We start from the raw sequence: 25935 nt of genomic DNA, 5'->3' as shown, positions 1-25935 counted from the left end.
TGAGAACACGATTTTTTTTTGCCTTCTTTGCTTTATGATAGAGTGAGGTAGACAGGGAGGTATGGGAGGAAGAGGGGAAGACATGCAGCAAAGGACCACGGATGAGGAGTCGAACCTGGGTCGCTGCGATCACGCCTGGTTCTTTAAGGTCACCAGGTGGTGTGGTGTGGTGTGATTGACGATGCAATGATTGGGTATGCATTGATGGGGATCTTTTTTTTTAATCATTATTGTGTGTTTATGGGTTTCTTGGTGCTCTCGTCATTGCCGTGGTTTGTATGTAAAAAAGCAACATTTATGCTTTTCAAAACCACAAAACTCACCAAAAATCTAACTTGTTTTCAATTCGAAACAATTAAAAGACAAACGTCCACATTTGATCACATACTGCTCCAGGAGGCCTGGACCTGAAATCCTCCCCAGAGAAGGGGGTTCCAGCTGGGGAGGAGGTCAGAGCACGGCACACGGGAACAGGAAGTGTGGAGCCCCAGCCCTTCCCACTTCCTCTTTAGAAGAACACGTTTCCCATAGTCATGAATAAACTGTGCTACTCCCAACGTAATCACATACATCAGAGCTAACTATGCTAACACTCCCTTAAAACAACAAGAACCCCAGTAGCGTGCCAACAGTGTTTTTTTGTTAATTACTGCCCATGGTATTTTACACAGTATGGATTCATGTTCAGTATTGGTTTGCCATTTAGCAGACCCATTAATCGAAAGAGATTTAAAGTGAATTCAGATACAGGAGTAGGTAGGGGCTGGACACGGCATTCGAGATTTAAGGAGCAGGTAGCCATTAGGGACCATCTTGGTCAAGCATGCCTATAGATTTGATCTGTGGACATTAGGGGATCGAACCCAGCACCTTTAAGCTAGGGAGACGAACGCTCACCAACCACACAATCCTACCCCTGTTACACAACAACCATTGTCACCTAAACCAGCATGAGCTACAGCACCCACGGGTGCTAACCGCGTGCACCCATTACGCACGACTCGGGTGGATGCTAACGACACAGCTGTTTGTGTGTGTGTGTGTGTGTGTGTGTGTGGGACTTCTAAGTACAGTCCACTCCGTGACGAGAGCGCAGGGAGATGATGAGGTCAGCGTGCTGGAGGGGAAGGAGAGCGGAGATGATTCAGAAGCTGCTGGGTTCAGCGCTGACACACCGTTAAGGAACGCGGGCCGGGACCAAACGGTCTGGTCAGCCCCACTGGGCGTCTCGGGTCTGGGTCGCCGACACAATGGATTTCTCTAGTCAGTGTAAGTTTGGTAGAATTCTTGTTTACTGACGAGATGCTAGCTGTAGTGGTGTTGAGCATTAGAAATCAATTGTGCAAGTATGGTAAGGTATGACAACTGTGTGATGCCTGCTAGACTCAAAATACTAGTTCTTCATTTACATTGCTTTCATTTCTTATTGCTGTATATATTTGCGTCTATCCTTAATGATTAAATGTTTGCTGGAATATCATATTTATTGTATATTCAATGTATATTTGTTGAGATACAGTTATGAAAAGAGCTGCATGGTGTTTGCTCAATTTAAGTAGGCAGCCGAGGACGTAGGAGAGGAGGGAGATGAGTTGAAGGAGATAGGGTGGAGGAGATGGAGGAAGACAGAGTGGAGAGGAAAGAAGCTGATGGGAGATAGGGGAGGAGTCAGGTGAGGAGAGATGGGAGAGGACATAGGAGATGAGTTAAGAGAGGAAATAGGAGAGGAGATGGGATGAGATGGGAGAAAGGGGAGGCGTCAGGAGAGGAGATTATACGGCAGAGGAGAGAGGAGAAGGACAAAGTGGAGGAGATAGGAAAGGAGATGGGAGAGGACATGGGAGAGGACATGGGAATGGCATGAGAGGGTGGAACTCACTGTTGATGTGGTCGATGTAGTACAGGCCCACCTGCTGGTCGTACACCACCTCCCAGCCCAGAGGAAGCTCATCGCCCACGCAGTCTGCAAACGTCAGCGGCTTGGTGATCCTGCAGAGACACGACAACATCACACCATTATTATGACAGCCCCAAGACATCATCATTACCACGTAGAGCGTCTTCCAGATAACACACCACTACCTGCATCTCATTGTACAGAAATATCTGGAAATACTAGATTATGTAGGGAAACCATTTTACGTCAGCATTCAGCACCTATCGTCCTCCTAGTCTAGCGTTCCTGAAAGGAGGGAACTCTCTTTCTGGTTCCCTCTGAAGGTTTTCTCCCTCTGAGTTTGGGAAGTTTTTCCTTTAAGTCCTTTAGTGCTTAGGGTTAGGGTGTGTGTTCACTGTGTCCTGTGAAGCCCTTTGAGACTAACTGTGATGAAGGGTTTTGCAAGTAAAAACTAGACAACTCTTGACACCTACACATAAACGTATTCCATAAAAATAAACCCATACTCCAACGCTCTCTAATATAGTAGTGATAAGGATGAATAGTGAAAAACCAAAATGGTAATGTTCTGGTCGACAGAATGTTCAAACTCTCCCTCAGAAAATAAATCTCACTGGTGCGAGTGTGGAGATGAAAAAAAAAAGTGCTGGCATCTCAAAAATCCTGAGAATTTCTTGAAAAACCACAAAGCGTGAAGACAGTATTTTGTCGTACACTGCGCTGTGCTTTAGGTGGGAATACAGCTGCTCTCTCAAAAAGGTCTTCAGGTGGATATACAGACAAATGACAATTCTAAGTATTGACGTCCGTCATTGGAACACTTTGAAAGACTAAAAGAGGGTATTATTGAATTTGTTCATTCAGGTACAGCTCTTTATTTTAAGTTAAGGGACATTTTCTTTGAAGAGGCATATCGGTTTGACATATTAAGTAAATTAGATATTTAATGGGTGCGAAGTTACATATCCAGTGACATACCCAGTCTGTCAAATTGAGTTACTTTGTGAATTATAATTGTAGTTTACACCCAAACACCCTATTAAGGCTGACAGATGGCTGTGCTTATCGCCGAGTGTGAATCGCTAAGTGGTACATAACAAATGTCATGTCATGTTGTTTAAAATGTATTTTGATTTAATGGCCACTCATTTATCTCGTACCGAGTTAACGGCTTCACTTGGGCCAAGTGTGACAACGCAGGGTAAACAGATTAAGGCAATCTTTCCAACTTCACAAATCATCCCTTTCCCCCAGTCCACTAAACTTGTCATGCGTAATGATAAAAGCCACAGCAACACAGGGCTGACATGTCACTTTTCTAAATGATCGCCCTGTGTGTTGCCTGCACGAGAGAGACCAAATCAAATTCCTAGTATCTGTATACATGGCGAAATAAAGTTGCATTGAATTGAAACACCAGTGTCCCGGGATGGAGCAACATGGCTTCCATATTTTTTACGCTTTTCGTTGACAGCTCGTGGATTGTTACGGACGACGACTATAACTCAACTGAAAACAAAATGGCCACGGGCGGTGACCCCTCCTGCCACAGAATGGCCACAATGCAGACAGTGCTTATCCTGGCTAGGTATGCACACAATGAGCAGCGAAGGCATTCTTCTTCACAGCATTCCAAAGGAAGAACACAGACAAAGTGTCTTTCCTGCTCGCCTCCATTTTACGTTGGAGCCCACTTCCAGACATAGATATGACATACGTATATATGAACATCAAGCTCAAACCCCATCTCCAGTCTTTTAACCGTTGGGCATCAACTGGCTTTTTTTTTTAAAACAGATGATTGATTATTTTAAGTTATTTAACACAATATTATGGACTGGGCAACCTCTGGAATATATCTATACTTAAAAACACTTTCAGTCGGATCACTCCCATTCCAATCACAACATACTATACTTTAAGCCACTAAAGAAACCAATTCAACCGTTTTATTTTGATGATCATCCTTATTATTAGATCAAACATTGTCATGTGATTTAAGGAATTCCTGAATTAATACGTGTAGATTAATCACAAAGGCCTAAGGACTTCAACCTAACATTTACTGATATTTTATGGAATGTTTTTTTTTTTGCTTGGTTAGTCATAAATCACTATTGTAGGACATAGGTTTAGTGCACATGTGTCAGATAAGACACGTGCACGTCTCGCTCTTTATGATGGATGTTCAGTGGCGTCTGCGCCGAACCGCAGCCGAGAGATTTGAAGAATCTGCTCCCACAGCCGCTGGTATGAGGAGGAGGACGATAACCCACCAAATGTCCGGCTGATGACTGTAAACACAACGTGGAATAACCGCTTCAAAATGACCCCGCTCGCCTCTTCAATGCCCCCATGATACATTGCATTCCTTGAGAGCCCCAAACACACCAAACTCATAACTAAACCTTCCTTCGTCTGATGACCGATATAACCTTTTCTCCTGCAACGTGGGAAAGAAAATTCCATCCATCTGCGACACTAGAATCAACCCTTGGTCCCAAAATATTATTTGGGATATTGAGCTGGTCTAAATACTCCTTCTGGGATATTGAGCTGTGTTCAATACTCCTTCTGGGATATTCAGCTGTGTTCAATAATCCTTCTGGGGTATTGAGCGGTGATCAATACTCCTTCTGGGACACAGGTTTCTGAGTATAACAGTGCCATTAGAGGCATAACAGAATGAAAGCAATGCAGAGAAAGGATGTTATCTACACTGAGAACATGCGCGTGCTTGCCTGTGGTTTGTCAGTGTATTTTGATGAAGATATGAACATAATGTCAATCAGGGGGCTTTCTTGTTTGTTCTGCTGTTTCTTAAACGGCGATGCGTGCAGACGGCGTGCGTCCGACAGGCTCGTGCGTTTACCACATGACTCGGACCCGGACAGCGAGTAAACACGGCGGCCCGCACGCACGACTCAACTGTCAGAATTACTGAAAAGAAAAACTTTAAACAAATGTTGACACACCCCCCGCCCCCCCCCTTAAACAAGTGCAAATAGACATTCCTGTGTTTACAGTTGAGTTTGTGTCAATAATGGGTTTAACAATTTTAACTTAACTCTCGTAAAAAAACAACAACAATGAGTCCAATTCAGATCAGTAGAGGGAGCAGGAGTACAACTGTACAAACACTGAACGGACCCCTCTCCTCCACTAGTAACAAGCCAATCAGAGTCTGATTTGACCGCTTTTTTGATGAGGGTTAATGCAGCAGCCATTTTGAACAACACCGCCACAAGAGGGTTCTTTCTTGCGTCAGAAAGTAAAGGATGTGTGTGTTACGGAGGACCACTATTCGTAGTAACACGGCTCTGGAGAGTGAGTGAATGTTTTCTTCATTACGTGGTCTTGTGACAGCAACCATGGGGGTGGGGGGGGGGTTTAGCAAAGTAGTGGCTCAGCCGGCTGTAGGCCCGACCTCGCAGCACGGAGGAGGAGATGCAGGGGACACCGCAGGTGACCCTACATGACACACATACTTGACATACATACCCTCCCTGAACCCCACAAGAGAACTATTTCAATATAGTGTGTACATGGGCTGTACGGTTTGGTATAATGTTCACTTTGTGTAAGAATGTATTAATACATTATAACACATTTTAACTTGTCCAGTGCTTGGAGGAGGCCCAGAGAGCAGGAAGCGGTTTCCAAGGACCAGCAGTCAGATGGAGCAGGGATGACTCAATGTGCCTATGGCTGACGCTTACGTGCTAAGACGGGGTGTCAGAGAACAAGTCAATACACAGATATCAACCACCTCAGACACACAAAGCAACTCTTTGCTCTGCTTTTCTGTTAAAAACACAAACACTGCAATGGAGAATGTCTACCTATCAAAGACAAATACCAACATTTGATTGATCCAAAACCTATACCATCAGCTAATAGAAACTCATCAGTATTGGAGTAGTCCTCATTCAATACTTTGTCTTTGAGTTCTGCCCTTGGTTCTATGAGAGCGTTTGATAAATTAATTCAGACGAAAGGGCCCTCATCAATCGTTCAGACCAGACGGAAGCCTGGGAGGCTGAAATAGATAAGGAAAAAGATGGAGAACTATTTGAAACCCTCACAGCTGCGCTCAACAAGGGTGGCCGGGAATTACTTCAGGGCCCGGGGAGTGTGTGACAACTTCCCCAGCGAAATATATTTAGTTGTAAAAGACATTTGCTAATTCTATAATAATCCGGACTGTCTTTGGTTGTCCCCTGGAGGGCATTTCTGCCCGGCGACGGCGTTGCAACGAGCCGGTATGTGAAACAGGAGTCTGGGCCTGTGAACCCGGGTCCGGTCACATCTCTTAACAAAGACCCACGCCGCATTCCCGTCGCAAATTAAGATGCGTAAAAACAAGCGCCTCTCTATCCCTGCATTCTCATCGCACGCTAAAAATAATATTCCCTGGTGGACGGTACGCTTCAGTAACAGCGTGGCTCTCTGATGCTCTGCGTGTGGACCGGAGGTTCACCTCCACAGCTTTACTATGATCGGCACGTCGATACAGAAAGTGAAGACATTGGGGTTTCTGAAAAAGCAACTCCTGCTGCGACTATACTTGTGTGTCGACTTTTATGTGATAAACCATCAGAATTTATTTGAATCACTTCATCAGCAAACCAATGTCGTTTTAATAAGGCAGCTGTGTTGAGGTTACACCTGGTGGATCCATGTAAACAGTCCTACACAACCATAAACCTTGAATCAACCGTTCCTGCTTGTGTATTTTGGAACAATTGCTACCTGTAGGACAACCTTGAACAACCCAGAAAGGTCTCCAGAAAGATAGCTTCACATGCCTCCATCACTGGGAAATAATGATGCATTCAACGTCGTTTTATTCTCAATAAAACCAGACTTAATCCTCCGATCATTAAAACAATTGACTACGACTCCTGAACGTTCTTTAACAATATTCCGAGGTCTGGAGGGTCTAGACGATGTTCGAGCGCTGCGGTGACGGGACCAAACGATGACGACCAGGAAGTTGAGGGATGCGGCTGACGGCGACACCGGCCATGTCAGAGATGAAGCAACAACAAAGAATTCCTCATTCCTCGGCCGCCTCCTCTAAGCTCTCACGCGCCGCACGAAGGAGCATGCTTCGAATCCCAACCCTCCCCTCTTTCCCAGCTCTGCCTCTCTCCCCCCCCCCCCCCCCCCCCCAGCCCTCCCTCCCTCTCTCCCAGCCCTCCCCCCCACACTTTCCCCAGCCCTCCCAGCTCTCCCCACTCTGCCAGTCCTCCCCTCCCTTCCAGCTCTCTCCCAGCCCTCCCCTCTCTCCCAGCGACCGGGGGCGAGTTTTAGAGGGGTTAAGGGGGGTTGGGGTGCTGGCTGGGGGGGGGGGGGGGGGGGGGGGGGGGAGAACAGCCTTAAAGGCTAAAAAGGCCACAAGTGTCGGGTCTAAAAATTCCGTTCTGAGTTAAAAAGGAAACGTGAAAACAACTTTGGGAGGAATGTCATTTATGCGCCGTGTGTCTGGGAGCGGTGCCGGGTTTCAGGGTCCCGACCAGCTGGCCCGGGGCTGGCTCACAGCACGCAGACACTCACCCGTCCCACCATATCCAGAATCCCATGGAAATAGGGCTGCTATTAGAAGCTAGAGCCATGGTGGGCCATCCCCATCCCGCCACACATATAGCCTGGGGAGGGGCCCTCCATACTGGCCCCCCCACCCTAGGGAGTGGCCCCATTGTGAAACGGTTGAAACAGCCAGACGTTGAGTTTTTCCATGTAGGGGGAGATGAAATAACGCTGCCTCAACACTGAATTCTGTAATGCATCATTTTGGTACGTTACACAATATGTGCTTTTTTTTTTTTTTTTTAAAGGGGTGAAACGCAGCTAGTGCACACTCCATCGAACACACGCACGCACACAAGGCCATGTCAACTCGGTGAGTCTTGAGCATATCCTGCCACGGTAGCATTCTTGACATAATGCACATGACAAAAGATCATCATATGGACAATGAGCTGGCTGTTTCAGTTTGGTTTTGTGTGTCAACTTCTGAAATGTTTTACACAGCGTTGTTAGCCGATGAAATGTGAGAAAATCCCTGGTGACAAACATTTGAGAAAAACTGTTAAGAGCCGTTGGGGGGAACTCTGATAGCCGCCAGCATACTCCATCGCCAGCACGATTATTATTGGCTCAACTCAAACTGCTGAGGAAAATTAGTATGATTTGTAGCATACAAACTTCATAACAAAGAGCGGGCCGATAAACATGAGTGCTAAACATGAGCACTAAACATTGTTCTGTTAGGAACGAGCAGCCAAATTCAAAAGAAACAAACAAGTGCATTGTCCGCCGGCGAAAACACGCCGGCAGAGAACACACACAGAAGAATGACACCGGGGCCACACAATAGCGGGATTTCCATACGTCCCCGAACCAAAAGAGCCGCCATCATAATAAAACATGGGTGGTGGAGGTGGTGGAGGGGGAGAGTAGACCCCCTCTCAACGCTGGAAACACCGCTCCAGAATAATTGAATTTGATGTGCTTTGTGAGCGAGTATAAAGAGTCCCCCCCCCCCCCCCCCCCCCCGTCACCCAGCTGCAGGGTGGCTGGGTCTGTTGCATAACAGAGCTAATGAGAGGGAGATATAGAGATGATTGATCGATCCACACACACACACACACACACACACACACACACACACACACACACACACACACACACACACACACACACACACACACACACACACACACACACACACACACACACACACACACACACACACACACTCCGTTATACTGGTGCTGTCGGGGATCACTAGCAGAAGGGCCGCTTTGGTGGGCAGCAGCAGCAGCAGAGCGGTTCCGGGGCCGCTAGCACAAGGGCCAGCCAGGGGCCCCATAGCAGAGTCGTTCGGGGGTCCCCGGCAGCAGAGCCGCTAGGGGGGCCTCTAAAAACAGAGCCACTCTTGGACTTGGCGTAGGCATGCATGGTGTGACACTCATTCCATGCTGACAAAACTCTTCACAAAGCAATTATGGCTTAGCAGCAGGACCGCCGGTCATCCCTCTGACCCCCGACCCCCTGCTCAGAGAAACACGCCGCAACACTGCACATGTCGATGCGGTGCTCTCGCTTCTATTTATCTGACCTTTATCATTGGAATACAAGTGAGCCTCTTTGAGGCTGGCCAAGTATTTTCCAAGAGTGACTCTCTTGCTTACAATACGGGTCTGTTTAGAAGCACGTCGAGTGTGAAAGTACTCAAGGAGTACGACGTGTAGATTGAAAAGCAAGTGGGGTTATGGTCTGTGTCATCGTGTTATTAATATAATGGGTTGAGTTATGTCTTGTAATAAGGTCCACGTTTCCCATCACACAGCTATTGCTTGAGCATTGTGGTGGTTCTACAGTACACGTTTGCTTGCAATTGGTGCGTTATGGATGCATCGACGTTGTGGCTGTGGGACAGCTGTAGTTCTGTAATTGTGGCTTTTCTGGTCTGTAAGCCGTAAATTATTCTGTTAGACTTGGCGGGGAGTCCGACATAGAAGTATTCAGAGATGTAGTCATCGCACATAAAAAAAACCTGATTTAATGCTGATCTCACATTTACTCTTGTTGGAGATGCATCCAGCTATCACATTAAATATCATCAAACTCTTGATGATATGCAGCTATATACTTGGGTCTCCCATTCAACATGCAGCAGAAGAAAGAAATCATCTTCTTTGCTGTGTTCATCCCCCCCCCCCCCCCCCCCTTCTCAAATATTTCTAAATTATAATGGATATAAAGACCAGAAATCGGAGAGATGTTTGGGATGAGGGAGGCTGGCCAGGTTTCCCAGGTGAATGTTCAGTGCTTTCACACGACCGCCACACATTTCACTACAAGACGCCAATCAGCCGCCAACCCCGCTCTACTGGGCCAAAAAGGTCCTACTGGGCCAATTAAGTCCTACTGGGACAACCCCACTTGTACTGGGACAACCCTGCTCAAACTATAATATACTTATTTACCAGACACCTTTATCCAAAGCAACTTAGATTGTAGTTCAGATATATTTCCTGAAGGAGTGGGTAGGGGTTAGAGCACCTTGCACAAGGATGCCTATCTGGAGATTGGGGATGAAACATACTACCTTCAGTCAGTGAGTCAATGCCCCTGCCTCTAGCCAATGGGGTATTTTATGAGTTGTTATACAATTGCATTGTATATAGAGGGTTGGCAAGGTCCTTCTGGTCTAGATGGCAGTGACACATGTCCCAGTGCACTCCCTAATAGTCTGTACTGCAAGTTATGTTGGAGACAAGACCGGTGTGTAGTACGATTTTTTTTTTTCTTTGTTCTCTAATAGGCAACATTTACAAAGAAACAACAAAAACAGACTATGTTTTTTTCTCTGGCTCATTCATATTCATGTCTAGTCAGATCAACAGTTGGTTCATTCTCTTTCTTCTTGTTTCTTGTTCCTGCTTGGGTTAGTGGATAATCATTCCTTATTGTTAATTTCACCATCATATGGTGATGATAAAAAAAACAACTCTAAAGCGTGCGTAGCGGGTTTGGATGACGACCACCTCATCACGGCCGTTTGTCAATTTCTTGTCATTTAAGCTATAACGCGGCCTTCAGAGCGGTGTTATGTTTATTAACGAACTTGAAGCCAACCCTGAGCAGGTTTAATGGTTTAAGGACACCCTAGACAATATTAATATTGATGTAGTATCACATGCTGGGAGAATCTGGAGAAAACACGGGAGTCTGAACTCTGGAGACGACCCAACGCCAGATCCCACACTACTGTAGGAAGAGGCAGAAACGCTATACGACAGAATTTAAATGGTTTTAATGTTGACGTGTGTGCTGGTTTGGGAATCAAGGCTCAACATTGAGAGTAACCTAGGCCATTGAATTTCCTTGAATAACTTGTCAAAGTCCTGAATCCTGGTGTGTTAAATGAATGATCACTCCACCCTAGTTTAGTTTAGTTTCTTAAAAAAATATTAAAAAAAACTTAAAACAAACACACTCATAACACTGACTCAGTCATAACTTTTTTTTTTAATTTTCCCCAATATTTCTTCCCTTGCTTAGTGGTCTTTGTTCAAATGTCCATGAGAACAAGGTTTTCCTCCGAATTGTCACAATGTGGGCGTTTCCTGAGCCACACAATGGGGTTCTAGTGCAGGCTGTAATCTTGCATGTAATCTGCAGCAGTCTGCTGAGCGCGGAGGACCTGAAACACATCCCTACAGCTTCCCCAGCGGCACATACAGCATTCCTTACATACTTCCTCTAAGAACCCTGGGAGTTGGAGTTCTGTGTGTGCTCCATGTTAAACACTGGCTATATTTATGCAATATCTGGCATAAGGAATGACATGGGAAATAAAATAAAAAGTATATGATAATGGATAAAAAAAAAACATGCCCCTTGAATTTCACAGGGGGGACAATATATTGAACGTATAGAAATATACAATATATTTCTAATTTAATATTGACATGTTGTGAAATGGACCATGGCATTATGGAGGTATGTGGTCCAATTATTTGGAAGTTACCAGACGACATTTATTAAACAAATAACTTTTCGAGAAAGATAAAAAAAAGTGTGGATCTAAGGCCGTATAGGTTTTTTAACACAATCATGAGATAGATTAAAAGGCCTGAGTGTTTATCCTGATTCTGTGACATCTCATCTCACTGATTGTGAGAGCTGATGTCTTTCTCAGCGCTTCCAACCTCCAGGTGCCAGACATGCTGTCGACTACAACTTTGTGTATTGTCATTTCAATTGAAATGCGAGGTGTGTAACAAAACGTCCCAAATGTAAGGAACATAAGTGAGGTAGAAAAACGTAGTAATCACAGATGTTTACATCCTGTGTTTACATGGAAATGTATTTGCGGTGTGGATGCAAAATGATTGAAATTCCTGCGCACCGATTGCGCGTTTATGGCTTCAATTTCCATCAAAAAGTTGTGGCAACATTGTATCAGTCTATGTATCAAACTTGGGAGAACCCATTTCACCCTGGTTCGGGGGAAAATACCATCAGTTGTTTTCGACGTCCACCCCTGCGCCCTCTCCGATCCTCAGTGGAAGGAAGCCGAGGGGCTTGTTCCCTTTCACTGTCACACGGATGAAACAGCAAGGCTCACAAACAACCCTCTTACCTATCTCTGGGGTCTATCCACGAGGTCTGCCGAGTGTTGTGATCGATAAAGAACACCCGGCCGTCGTAATCCCGGGCTTCCTCCCAGCCAGCGGGCAGCGGCAGCTCAGAGCTCTCCCTGCCTTTACCGCTGCTTACCCACGGCATAGCGTTGGGACCCCCTGCCCTTTTCGCAAAAGTTGAGCTTCACAGCATTACAAGCTCTTCGTGTGCGCGTATAGCCACAAAAAACAAGTTAATCCACAAAGTTTCGCAGCCGAAACGACCGCCTTTGCGACGCATCCACTTTCCCGAGGAAGAAAAAAACTATCGCTCCACTCTTTTTACGCTCCTCGGTCGTCCATGTTCGCCTCTTCGACCATATTTCATTCCGTCGAGTCCATATTCGGGCATAGCTAATTTGCATAAATTGTGCGAGAACGTACGAACGGACGTATTTCTCCGTCCAATGGGAGGCTCATGTCGCCGCCGCTCCGAAAAGATCGATATGATCAACTATCGAAAGTGCATTATGTATTAAAAAAAAAAAAAAAGTTTTCCTAAGTTCATTGTTGTAGACATAAAAACCACAACAATTTATAGGATTAATAAAGAGCGTACATATACTTGTGTAAACCTAAGTGGCGGTCCCATAATGACATAAAGTAAACATCATAAAGTGCAGACTCCAATGCCAAGTTGGTTTTTGGCGTGTGTCTCTCGCAATGATACAATAGCGCCATCGCGTGTCCTCAGAAGGCAGTGCTATGAATTAATAAGTTTAGGATTTGACTGAAACTTCACAATTGAGGCCTCTTTGTACATGACAGGAACCTGAACTTGAATGTATGACTTTATCGTTAAATTAATGTTACCATTGTAAGGACATAATGTTGCAGAGTTTTCTTTTTTTACAATTCAGCATTTGTTGATGATGGTGAGTTTGTATCTATGTGAATAATACTAAACTGGAGTTGGTGTGTTTGAACAGCCAAGTAGACACCATATTACAGTTAATAACCAGCAAGTCAGTTGAGTGAGAGAGAGTGTGTGTGTGTGTGTGTGTGTGTGTGTGTGTGTGTGTGTGTGTGTGTGTGTGTGTGTGTGTGTGTGTGTGTGTGTGTGTGTGTGTGTGTGTGTGTTTGTGCTTGCATATGTGTGTGTGTGTGTGTGTGTGTGTGTGTGTGTGTGTGTGTGTGTGTGTATACGTGTGTGCACAAGCAAGGGTGTGTGTGTTAATGTCTGTGTTTTTGTGTGCATCATTTTGTTTGTATTGTGTGTTGTGTACAATTTGTGTCACGTACAACTGAGCTTCCTGCTATCAGTCTCTAGTATTCAGAAACTTCTTGCAATCAGTCCCTAGTATTCAGACATTTCCTGCTATTAGTCTCTAGTATTCTGACACTTCCTGTCAGTTTCTTCAGTGCCTCAAACCCAATGACCATCGTTGAAATCCATTTTATACAATAACTGTCAACCCAATGTTTATAGAAGAAGAAGAATATTTACATTTTTTAATCTTTCAACTGACGAAAGATACGGAATGTGAAACGTCGAATCTTAATGATCGTCATTGTAATTCAACGTGTGACTTCATTTCATAAGCTGATGACATTAATGTGTTCCTGCCCCCATGCAAGCCCAGGGCGCTCCTCTATAACAGTTATTACGGTTATGACCGTCATTACAGGCTCTCAGGGCTTTAGACCACACCTGAGTCTGGGAGTCTAGGGTGAGGCCGCCTCTGTCTCATCCTGCGAGGCCACAGGGTCTGACGAGAGGCCATCTCAACGGAGGGAACCTCTGAGGGAGACCGTGTGTTGGGAAGAAATCATTGTTAAAAAGCTCTTTTAACTTTTGCTTTGGGTGAGGATTATGAACGCCGCCCCCCCCCCCCCCCCCCCCCCCCCCCCCCCCCCGCCCCTTGCCCTCGCCATCAAGTCATTGGAAGTGTGGTGGTGACGTCATCACAGGCTGGTTCCTCCCCCTCCTTCCCTCCCGAAGGCCCCTGGCAGCACAGATTGGGCAGGGCCCGAATTGTCCCCTCTCCCCCCCGACACACATGATGTGTGGATGAGCTCGAGACACAGAGACCCGGAACCCTAAACCGGAGAGACCCCGAGAGACCAGGGGAGACTACCAGAGACCACTAGAGACCCAGAGATCAGGAGAGACTACCAGAGACTACCAGAGAACCAGAGAGATCAGGAGAGACCAAAGGAGACCACCATAGACCACCAGAGAGATCAGGAGAGACCAAAGGAGACCACAATAGACCACCAGATAGATCAGGAGAGACCAAAGGAGACCACCAGAGAACCAGAAAGACCCAGAGCGACTAGAGGAGACTAGAGGAGACTACCAGAGACCACTAGAGACCAGGAGCAATGAGATGAGACCAGGAGAGACCCGACGAGACCAGGAATGACCAGGAGAGACAAGGAGCGACTAGGAGGGACCAGACCAATCAGCAGGTGTTCCCAGCAAGTTTATTCAAGCGGAAACCCGCCTGACATAATCCTCTCCAACCTGACATAACAACCGAGTCGGAGAAGGGAGGAACTCTCTCTCCCTCCCATCCCCCTCCACTCTCTCCCTCTCTTCCTCGCTCTCTCTCCCTCCCTCTCCATCCCGGCCCTCTCTCTCTCTCTCGCTCTCTCTCTTCCACTCCCACTGGTCGGTCAAGGGCCAGCCACAGCCCCGAGCAGCAGCAGCAGCGATCACTCACTGGACCATGGAGGCGTGCGGCCGTTCCTCTGAGCTGCTGGCGGTGTGCTTGTGGCTGGGCGGCTGGCTGTGCGCGCTGGCCTCCACCATCCTGCCCCACTGGCTGAGCATGTCCACGGAGCTGCTGGCCATCGAGAGCTACCAGCTGGGCCTGTGGGAGACGTGCGTGGTGCAGGACATCGGGGGCATGGAGTGCCGCTCCTACGACAGCCTGCTGGGCCTGGCGCACGACATGAAGCTGGGCCGCGTCCTCATGTGCGCGTCGCTGGCCACGGGGATGCTGGGACTCCTGGTGACCATCCCGGGGATGCAGATGGTCAACAGCTGCAGAGACGGGGACGGCGGCGGCGGCGGGGGAGGGCAAGCCAAGAGGACCCTGGTGATGCTGGGCGGCGTGCTGGCGGTGCTGTCCGGGATCCTGTGTCTGATCCCCGTGTCGTACGTGGCGCACCTGGCCGTGCTGCGCTTCTTCGACGAGGCCCTGCCGGACGTGGTGCCGCGCTGGGAGTTCGGCGACGCCCTGTTCTGCGGCTGGGCGGCGGGGTTCCTGCTGTGTGCGGCCGGGGTCCTGCTGCTCGTCACCGCCGCCCTGGGGTCGGCCAGCCGGCGCCGGCCCAGGCCGCAGTACCGGTACGAGGCCCGGGGAGGGGAGCTGACCGCCGCGAAACGATCAGAGTACGTGTGACCCGGGTACGAGAACCAGACCCGACGGCTGGACTGAAGTGCAGCGAGGAGACGGAACCTTCCAGAACCTTCCAGAACCTTCCAGAACCTTTACACCTGGACCAATGTCGTCCGACTTAAAAAAACACCCGTTACTATGACCATGATAACACAGTACTGGGGCTAGAGACCCAGTGGAACAGCTGACGCTGACACAATACCGCTGAGAAGTATGTAGCGTCGGTCGGTTTCGGAGCTGTACGAAAATAATGACATGTTGATAATCTATTGTCCTCTGATCCTTGAAATGGAGCTATTCTGATATGATAGCATGTTGACGACCGGTATTGGATTATTATTATGATTAACCTGATCAGCGTCCATACTGTCGTGTTGTTATGCAATCAAGTCTAAAGCCAAAGAAGAAAAAGTAAAAAAACTGTGTTTTTACAAGAACTGCTTGTATCAGTGATGTTAGGAATTACAATGGCTGTTAAAATTGGTTTCTGCTTGTTGTTAGTTGATAGATACCATTGTAAAATCTAATTAAAACTAGGGGCAGATCAAGCCTTTTGCTTTCAGTGGTGGTCCAAAATGAACCAAATGTCTACCTGGTAAGTTATATATTTTGTACCCAAAGATCCTTTAGAAAAAGCCCATTTCATGTGTGAATCCAGTCCCTATCCTGTTTAATTTTGCACTTTTTTTGCACAGTTTCTATAAAGAAATCTATTGTTCTGAAGAACGACTCTCGGATCTTCCCTTTTCCACCAAAAGAAAGCCTGGAGCGCGTTGTTTGTGTGGAGCGGAGCAGTGGTCACGTGTGTCGCCCGGGCCTGGAGCCAACAGCCCGCTGAGGGCTCCACGGAGCGCCGCAGGGTAAAGAGGCTAAAGCACTTGGCTTCTCCTGGGCTGTGTGAGCGTACAACAAGGCCCACCTGCCGTGCTCCACTCACATAACCCCTGAACAGGAAGGGCCCGGAGGCACAATGCCCTCCCATCATGGCGCGCCTGATTCCTCAGTCAGCATGTCCAGCAGGGGGGGGGGGGAGCACAGCGGGCCTGGTCTGTTGTGTGTGTGTGTGTGTGTGTGTGTGTGTGTGTGTGTGTGTGTGTGTGTGTGTGTGTGTTTGTGTGTGTGTGTGTGTGTGTGTGTGTGTGTGTGTAAGCATTGTTTATGTGTGATGTGTGCAGGTGTGCGTCTTTGCATTAGATGTGTGTGTGTCTGTGTGTTATCTGTGGTGTATGCATGGGTTTGTCCCATGTTTGTGTTATGTGTTTTTGATTGAGTGTGTGTGTGTGTGTGTGTGTGTGTGTGTGTGTGTGTGTGTGTGTGTGTGTGTGTGTGTGTGTGTGTGTGTATGTGTGTATATGTGTGTGTGTATGCATGTGTTTGCATGTATATGTGTGTCTGTGTATGTGTGTGTGTCTGTGTTTGTGTATGTGTGTGCGCTTATGTGTGTGTTTGTGTGTGTGTGTGTGTGTGTGTGTGTGTGTGTGTGCCTGCCTGCCTGCTTCGGGGTAGCCCAGCATGGGACTAATTCCAGCAGATTTCCCGGTGGCTGGCTGAGCTAAGCTGTGTTTAATGAAGGCCTTAATAGGCAGCGCGCCCCGGGAAGAATGATCACAGATAATCAGACAGACCCGGAGGAGGTCAGCCATTGGGTTGAGGATGATGATGATGATGATGATGATGATGATGATGATGATGATGATGATGATACACTTTGGTCTCGATCATGGAGGCGATGTTAAGTGATCAACACATGCAAAGAACTGTACCAATATCTCCTTTCAAACCAGAGTGGAGCAGAATTAGAGAACAATTCAATAATCGTTACCAACCAAACAAAAGTTCTCCCTTTTAGTATGTAGAGGGGAGAGTTGGGCTGGTCAAATGCTGCTGCAAACCGCAGGAACCACTGGACAAACAAGGGAATGTGGTTGACAAAATGTAGAGAGAATCATAAGAATAAGACTATGACATAATAGTAAAATAAAACTGTTAGAGTTTAATATTATTTATCTTATAGACAGAAGACATGGTATATATTTAACACTACTTTCCTTGGAATAAGTGAGAGATAACAACTTGATCACTTGATGATCTTGTTTCCCTTGCAGATAACGATAGGACTATTTCTCAAGTGAATCAGTAAAACTCTCCTCAAAAGTGTTGATAACAGTATCTGAAGTATCTTCAAAAAGATAAGATCATGATTAGACAGAGCTAAACGAGGTCAGCCATGAACGATGATGATGCTGCACATTCTCCCCCAGAGTGAGAGACATACACACAGACAGACAGAGACACAGACAGACAGAGACACAGACAGAGACACAGACAGACAGAGACACAGAAAGACAGAGACACAGACAGAGACACAGACAGACAGAGACACAGACAGAGACACAGACAGACAGAGACACAGAAAGACAGAGACACAGACAGAGGCACAGACAGACAGAGACACAGACAGACAGAGACACAGAAAGACAGAGACACAGACAGACAGAGACACAGACAGAGACACAGACAGACAGAGACACAGACAGAGACACAGACAGACAGAGACACAGAAAGACAGAGACACAGACAGACAGAGACACAGACAGACAGAGACACAGACAGACAGAGACACAGAAAGACAGAGACACAGACAGACAGAGACACAGACAGACAGAGACACAGACAGAAAGAAACACAAACAGACAGACTCCAGTAGTCTGGATGTATGGGTCTCCTGCAGCACGGGCCTATGGGCCTATGGAAGGGGTTGCGAGGGCGGGGGGACGGGGGACGTGTGTTCCTGACAGAGAGCTGCTCAAGAGGCCCCTCGTCTCTCCACACTGTCAACCACCCGTAGTGAGCTGAAGTGTGTGGGTGCGTGCACGTGAGTGCCTACGTGGGAGTGTATACTTTTTATGAGAGTGGGAGTCTCAATGCTTTTGTGTGTGTGTCAGTCAGAGTATGTGTGCATGTGTGTACGTGTACGAATACACCTGCGTGAGAATGCACATGTGTGTAAGTGAGTGTGTATGCGTTTGTGCATGCGTGAGAATATGCATATGGGTGCGTGTGTGAGATAATGTGTACGTTAATTCCCTGGGAACAATCACTACTCTCTTCCTTCCCCGCCCCTTCTCACTCCCCCCTACTTCGGGGCTCATATGTTGCCTGCTGTCGTCAGACGAGCCCACTCCAGGTCACGTGATCAGCGCTTCTCCGTGGAGACAGACATGACCATTGGTTCAGCCCGGGTGCCTGTAATCACTAAAGCAGATAATGGCCGGGTAATGTTACGTTGTTTAGATAACAGATAACACTTGAGGGGCAAAGTCATCAGTCTCCAGTGTTGCTGTGACCGTTTTTTCAAGTCTAAAATAATCTGGCTCCAAAGACCGGGATGGTCTTTGAACACAATCTTTGAACTTTGTTGTGAATACTTTAAGGACAATTTATTTTGTGAAGTTATTATTATTCCTGTTTGAGTTGAGTGAGGCAATTGTATGTTAGGCTACATTTTATTTACAATATATATTAGCACATTGTAGTGTTTGTATTTGAATATTATACAATAAAAACTGTAAATGTTGCTTCGGACATTTCTTTTCTAGTGAAGATATTTTTTTTCAGTCAGTCAATGTTGAACTCCAATAAGATTAAACTTTAATCTACCGAATCCGTTAGACTCCAGTTGGTGTGAAATCCCAACCATTCCCCAGATGCACATCATGCTCATGAAGATGAAGAGTGTTCATGGCTTCTTCTTCATCTTCAGGGCTGTTGCCCGTCCTCGGGGTCAAAGGTCGGGTTATCCTTCCCTCCGTCCCTGGTCTTGGCCACGGGGCCGATGGTGGTCAGCCCCGAGGAGCCCTGGAGGGAGTGGTCTACGGTCCGTTGGATAGGCTCATCCCTCCCATGGGGGGGCCGGTAGCAGAGGAACATCAGCCCGCAGAGCATGATCAGCAGGGAGCCCGCCAACCCCACGGCAACCGCCGCCCCCACCCTCTGCTGCGTCGGCGCCGACGGCATGTGGAACTCTGGGGGGAAGTCGATGCTCTGATTGGCCATGACCGAGGTCATGTTCCAGACCAGCGGAACGGAGGAACACACTCCCGTGAGGACGTACAGCGACCCCGCCACGGCGAACGTCAGTCGGAGGCGGTTGCGCCTCATCACGGAGAAGTACACCATCCTGACGGCGTAGAATGCCGCCACGTTCCCCGCCAGCCCGCACGCTATCGCCAGAACCATCAGAACCTGCGCCGCCACGATCTCCGGCGGCAGGTAGCCCGCGGTGATGTCCATTTTGCGGCAGAACTCGAAGCGGGCGAGGGTGTGGCTGTAGAAGCAGGCGCGCCAGATGCCCACCCAGGCCACGCCTGACGACACCACCGTCGTGTCCTGAACGTGCCACAGGCGCCACTCGTTGAGGCCCGTGGCCGCCGTGGTGATGATCCACGCCACGCAGCCCATGAGCAAGCCCACGAACTGCTTGTGGGCCGTGTGAGCTAGGTAGCGCATTATGGTCTATCAACGCCCTGCTGGGATCCTGTGAACCGTCCGGGCCTCAGCACCATCGCACCTGATGAACACAGATCAGAATCAATAAGCAGGCTACTATTGGTGGGCGTTTCGAGGTTGAGTGGTGGAGCGTGGCACTAACACTGCCAGGGTGAGGGGGTTCCATTCCCACTGGTAGAGCAAGGCACTTACACTGCCCGGGTAAGGGGTTCCACTCCTGGAGAGATGGAGCGGGGACCCCTACTTATATATTGTATAAAATGGTGTTTTATATTAAACTGGTCCTACAGTGCCATGTATAAATTTACCTTGTTATTTTGCATTCAATACTAAGATATTCAAATAATACACAGGTTCATATATTTAGGTTTTTATTTTAAACATGTGCAAGGTACAGTGAGCAGGGTGGCCATGCCACTGCCATTCATAAACATAACATAACATAATAAACTGATACCTGCCGAGATCACCAATGTCTGTCAATTGCATGTAATCATGCATAAAAGCTATTCAAATGGACATTTTTTTGCAACAAATGTGGAAACGAAAATTAGTGGTGTTTATTAGTGTCTTTCTTCTCACTCCGCAAGTAGTCCGGTAACTTATCAACCCCAGCGTGTCCGGTTGCTAAGCGACATGTACGTCTTTGGCGGACTATTTCTCTGCTGATGCTTATTTTCCCGATAATGACCGGGGTTCTGAACATTATTCCTTCCATAACAGCACTCTCTCTCTCTCCCAACAGTCTTGGCTGCACACTCTCATCCAAATACGTATTGTGGCGGAGGAGGGGGTAGATATAAAGACCGGATGAGAAACTTACGCAGCCAGTCCAGATGTGTCAGGTGGGTGCGAGTTAGGGCTGAACGATTAATCGAATTAAAATCGAAATTGCGACGTAATAGAACGCGGTATGCAAATTGCAAAGGCTGTAAAAAAATAAAGAAAAGTGATTTATTACCGTTACTGACTCAAAATCAGTACATTTATTTTAATTTTACAATTCATAAATAAATATGAATTGCTCCGAACCGACCGACGCTACATACTTCTCAGTGGAATTGTGTCAGTTAAATAAAGAAGTTTATAATATAAATTAATCTCAACACATCGGCCTGGCCTAAAGGAAAGAGCAGTTTTTATGTTGACTGCTTCCAATGTTGTGTTGGTCATCATACTAAAGAATGATTTATTTCTTTTTTAGTGAATAGTACACAACATAAGGAACTTAATAAACCATACAAATCGGGGGGAATATAAAAAATAAGTCTAATCAACCAAAACTTTCGCAATCCGCCCCCCCCTACAGTACCTCCACGGACCCCCTAGGGGTCGCGGACCCCCTGTCGAAGACCTCTGGTCCAGGCTGTATTTCAGATTATTTTCATGTTATCTTCATTGAAAAAAACAGTGCTTTTCTTTAAAAAAAAAAAAAGGAAATTTCTAAGTGACCCCAAACCTTTGAACGGTAGTGTATAATAGTGTATTCATGCATGGTATTGTAAGTGGCTTTTGATCAAAGTGTATATGTATTAGATAATGATGGGAGTGGTTTATATGGTATTGTGGAAGACGATACATTCACTCCCTTTCTTGTTGCCCTTTGCCTGCTACTTGCAGTCAGCATATGTAGGCCAAGTGTCCCAGGACCTGTATCATGGCTAGCTCTATCACAAGGCCATCTTAGATAGCCTGTAAAGGCGTAGGAAACACAGTAAACATCAGTGTAGATGTAGTCTAAGATTGTATCTATATAACATAAAACGGGATATTGAGTATTTTTCTGGATATGCCATTTTATGTTTATAAAATGGTGCTTACCAACTCCCTATACAGCTTTGAGTAGACATATATATCAATAGAACAACAATGACAACATTCAATATGGTAATATGTTGTATTTAGAAAGTGCAGGCTTTAAACAGAATGAACAGAATGCCTTTTATCTTTACATGTTTATACGTTTAGCTTTTCCGGTCAATCCCAGCTCCAACAGTTGTTCAGTGAAATACCATCTCTGTGGGAGACGCCGCTCAGGTGGGATTAATTAGTTTGACATTGAAAAGCTCAAATGTCAGTTTAATTCGCTCCCCAATGTTGTGAATACCACAGCATTAAGAAAATCAAAGTTCAAGCCTCCCAACTTCTGACATGAAAGCTCTCACAGCCATGTGTATCTGGTCTGTTATGATTCAGAATTCCTGCAGTCTTGTTGAAGTTGGGCAAATTATACTGTGTTGCTGTGAAACCTTAACTGACACTCCTACGTTGAAGTGAAGAATGCAGCGCAGAGCCATTTAACTAGCAGCAATATGCTCTCTGGAAAGCACAGGGGAAGCCACTATGGTTAAATGATTAACCTCACATAACAGAAGTTGTAGAGTATACATTTAACACCAGTAAAAACACTACACATAATTAATATTGTAGTCCCTTACCTTCATATCTTGTTTGCCCTCGTCTTCAACAACATATGGAGGCCGTTGATATAAACCTGGCAGAAGGGGATGTGATGTGAATCTCGGCGTGTGAGCAGGTTTTTCTGACGCATCAAACCGTAATAAATATTTCACCATGTCAGAATCGTGTTGCTGCCATCAGGTCTATCAGCAGAGAGGGGGAGTAGGAGGGGTCAAGGTTAATCAACTACAGTACGACACACACACACGGTCTTCTGAGGGAAGTGGAGCCAGATAGTTCAGGGGATGGAACAACAACGTGGAGGACAATCAGAGAGCTGTCATTAGAATTCAACTCAATTTATGACTTCAATCATATCATTTAGAATTGATCATCCAACATGTTATCAGTGTGGATCATTTACAGGGCTTTGACAGAACCTTTGACATTATTCCAAGTCAAAAGAGTCTCACGATCATGACAGGAAACACAATAGCAATAGCTAATACCAGAAGCTAGAATAAATTATTTAGTTTCTACAGACCCTTTAGAATCACGTCTTTAAATTAAACCTTGTAATGTCTGCAGACCCATAATAATATCAGGACTTTGAATCAAACCTTGCAGTTTTTGCAGACCAATCAGAATCACACCAGGCCTTTCAATTAAACCAAGGCAACCATGTCGTTTCAGCAGACCATTTATTTGAGATAGAGCAACAGCTGATTCCATCCATACAGGTCAGCCGTGTCAAAAAGTGTGAACCTTTACCCCATCACTCACAGAAAACAACATCCAGAGTGGCTTTGCCTCACGGGGAGGAGTGGAACGTAGTATTGTTGACAAATAGAACATTTCAGGGACCGAAAATCACAGTACGAGTTGAGACACTGATTGTATTTAGTGTTGAAATTAAAGCAGAAGACAGGTAGTGAAGAGGAAATATTGTCGCTCATAATTAACTGCTCACAACATAACATAATATAACAAAACATAACATACAGCAACACGTGTTCAGTTCAAGGGTACGATCCCGGGAATACATATGAATACACATCTTACAAGTATCATGACACACACACACACATACAAACAACCACACGTGTGAATGTAGTGTTGTTTGGCCAGTGTTTTAACCAGACAGGGCTCTTTCCAGACACGAGGGGGGACTGATGAAGTATAAAGTATGTTTGAAAAGAGGGGACCGTCACACAGGGACCCGGCCCCTCTGGGAATGCTTGTGGAAATTGAATGGTTTGAAGTGCCTTTTCAGTCTATAGCGATCAGTACATTGACCAAGTGCTTGAAATGACCTGCAGCCACTTCCTGCTTCCTGTTTCCTGTTCTCAGGGGATGAGGATGATGATGGCTTTATCACCGACATCACATCCGGAAGCGAAGCCATTCTTCCAAGGAAAAGGGTATTAAAAAAGGCCACTAGTTTATATCGAGTATATACCTGTATAATTGAAATATTAGGCTTTTTATCTTATTACGTCGCATAAAAAAGGGGTCTCACTTAAAAAAAGGGAAAAAAGAAATTGCAATTGTTAGAGATGGCAAATGTTCAAATAAAGTATCAGCGCCGCCGCAGCTAATAAAGGAAATACTGTCCCTGGGTGCAGTCATCACGCTACAATAAATTACTAGACAAGAAGGGGAATGGAGATTCTCTTCAGCCCAGTCCGCTGCACATACGCTCGCCAAGGAGAGGGTACGTCGACAGCAGAGGCGTGCGTTGAAAAGGAGAGTGGTCCGTTGCTAGGGTAAAGGGGTCCCTGGCTAAGGAGAAAAGGGTCCGTTGCCAAGGAGAGCAGTCTGTCGCTATAGGGAGAAGGGGTCGTCGCCAAGGAGAGCAATCCGTCGCTAGGGTGAAGGGGTCCGTTGCTAAGGAGAAGGGGTCCGTTGCTAAGGAGTAGGGTGCGTCTCTCAGGGAGGTACGGGTCGTTAAGGGAGGTGGTCCGTTGCTTAGGGAACCGTCCATTACTAAGCAGAAAGGGTGTGTCACATCCGCCCTCCCCCCTACCAGAAGATCACCACCTCTCCTTTCTGTGGATCCAAAAGTCTTTCTCCGTCTCTTCGATGGCTTGTCTCTGGCGCCCTCCGGTGGGCGCCGGGGGCAGAACTACAGCCGGAGGTGCGTTCCCCTGAGGTTAGCTGTCGGTCTCTCTCTCACAGGCTCAGACGTTGCTCCGGGGGCAGGCTGTCCGTCAGACACTTGAGCTGCTCCTCCCCCAGGCGGATCTTGTCGTCCAGCTTGCGCTGCTCGATGATGAGGGCCGACTTCATCTTGACGAAGTGCTGGTAATCGGCCAGGCTCTCGTCGGCCAGGTAGCTGGACAGGATGTCGTAGACCAGGCGCTCGCGCCGGTCCAGGTTCTCCTTCAGCTCCTTGGCGTCCTCGTGCTGGCGGATCAGCAGGGTGCGCTTGTCTGTCAGCGTGCGCTGTGGAGGGAGAGGACCAAACAAACAGCCTTCAGGATACAGACATACAGAGCAACGTCTGACAGAAGGCCAAGCTGGGAGCGCTTGTTGTCTCAATGTCTACACCGAATGGATGAACTTGGACACCTTGGCTTGGTGGCAATGTGTGGTCAGGCAAAACTTATCTTTCTGAAAGTTACAAATACTAATCGGCAGCCGTGACCACCTGTTTTTGGTCGCCGCGGTCATTGGATGCAAAAAAAAAAGCCACCACCATTGTTAGTCAACGGCAAGAAATGTGGTTTTGATCTTAAAATACAAAGCAAATAATTACATTCTTCGTTTCAATTCATCTCTAATTAAGTATTTTGATAGCTCCTATAGATGAGCCTTCTCCTGTCTGTAGAAGGCCAATAAACACCCATATTTATCTTACAGTCTATGAATATAACTGATGAGATCCGGGCGTGTGCAAGAGAGGGCTTAAACGTCTTCCTAACTCTCTGTTGGCCTATGTGTGTGTACATGTTTTTGTGTGTACATGTTTTTGTGTGTACGTGTGTGTGTGTGTGTGTGTGTGTGTGTGTGTGTGTGTGTGTGTGTGTGTGTGTGTGTGTGTGTGTGTGTGCACGTGTGTGTGTGTGTAAGCCTGCATGGGTGCGCCCCGTGTGTGTGTGTGTGTGTGTGTGTGTGTGTGTGTGTGTGTGTGTGTGTGTGTGTGTGTGTGTGTGTGTGTGTGTGTGTGTGTGTAAGCCTGTGCTCACCCTCTCCTCGGGCGTGGCGTGCTCCTCCGGGGTGTTGAGGGCGTTCTCCACGCGCGCCAGCCGGCCCGACAGCGACAGCAGCAGGCTGACCACCTTGTCCAGGTCGCCCACAAACATGCGGAACTTGTCCAGCTGGTTGGGCTTGCACACGCGCTGCACGGCCGCCTCCACCTCCTCGCCCAGCGCGTTGTTGTCCAGCACGTCCTCCTGCACGCCGCGCCTGGCCTCCCGCAGAACGCCCAGCTTCCTGCTCAGGCTGGAGATCAGCTCCTGCTGTTGGAGGAACGGGGGGGGGGGGAGAGGAGTGAGGAGAGAGAGAGACATGGGAGAGAGAGAGAGAGATACACAGAGAGAGAGAGAGAGAGAGAGAGAGAGAGAGAGAGAGAGAGAGAGAG

General features: G+C 47.0%; 4 protein-coding genes across 4 annotated transcripts in view; 1 reads left to right on the top strand and 3 right to left on the bottom strand.

The window, feature by feature from the left end:
* The window catches only part of wwc3 (WWC family member 3), a 35163-nt gene extending 22684 nt beyond the window's left edge, over window positions 1-12479 (bottom strand). The window contains exons 1-2 of the mRNA XM_030372787.1: window positions 12057-12479; window positions 1880-1989 (exon numbers count right to left, since the gene is read on the bottom strand). Coding sequence (XP_030228647.1) covers window positions 1880-1989; window positions 12057-12202 — 256 coding nt within the window. The 5' untranslated portion in view covers window positions 12203-12479. The remainder of the gene's footprint in view (window positions 1-1879; window positions 1990-12056) is intronic.
* A 2164-nt stretch (window positions 12480-14643) lies between these two features.
* cldn33b (claudin 33b) lies at window positions 14644-16132 on the top strand. Its single transcript, XM_030373071.1, has one exon. It carries the CDS (start codon window positions 14769-14771, stop codon window positions 15444-15446), a length of 678 nt encoding a protein of 225 aa, XP_030228931.1. The 5' UTR covers window positions 14644-14768; the 3' UTR covers window positions 15447-16132.
* Window positions 16133-18930: 2798 nt separating this feature from the next.
* Window positions 18931-22891, bottom strand: cldn34a (claudin 34a). Its single transcript, XM_030372577.1, has 2 exons — window positions 22391-22891; window positions 18931-20013 (listed from the first exon to the last, which is right to left on the bottom strand). Exon 2 carries the CDS (start codon window positions 19950-19952, stop codon window positions 19203-19205), a length of 750 nt encoding a protein of 249 aa, XP_030228437.1. The 5' UTR covers window positions 19953-20013; window positions 22391-22891; the 3' UTR covers window positions 18931-19202.
* Window positions 22892-23036: 145 nt separating this feature from the next.
* Window positions 23037-25935, bottom strand: part of shroom2a (shroom family member 2a) — a 31975-nt gene continuing 29076 nt past the window's right edge. The window contains 2 exon segments of the mRNA XM_030372578.1: window positions 23037-24797; window positions 25541-25813. Of these exon segments, the coding sequence (XP_030228438.1) occupies window positions 24525-24797; window positions 25541-25813 (546 nt within the window). The 3' untranslated portion in view covers window positions 23037-24524.

Source organism: Gadus morhua, chromosome 12, assembly GCF_902167405.1.
Source record: "Gadus morhua chromosome 12, gadMor3.0, whole genome shotgun sequence".
NCBI classification, from domain to species: Eukaryota; Metazoa; Chordata; class Actinopteri; order Gadiformes; family Gadidae; genus Gadus; species Gadus morhua.
This window is presented reverse-complemented; position numbering and strand designations above follow the sequence as displayed.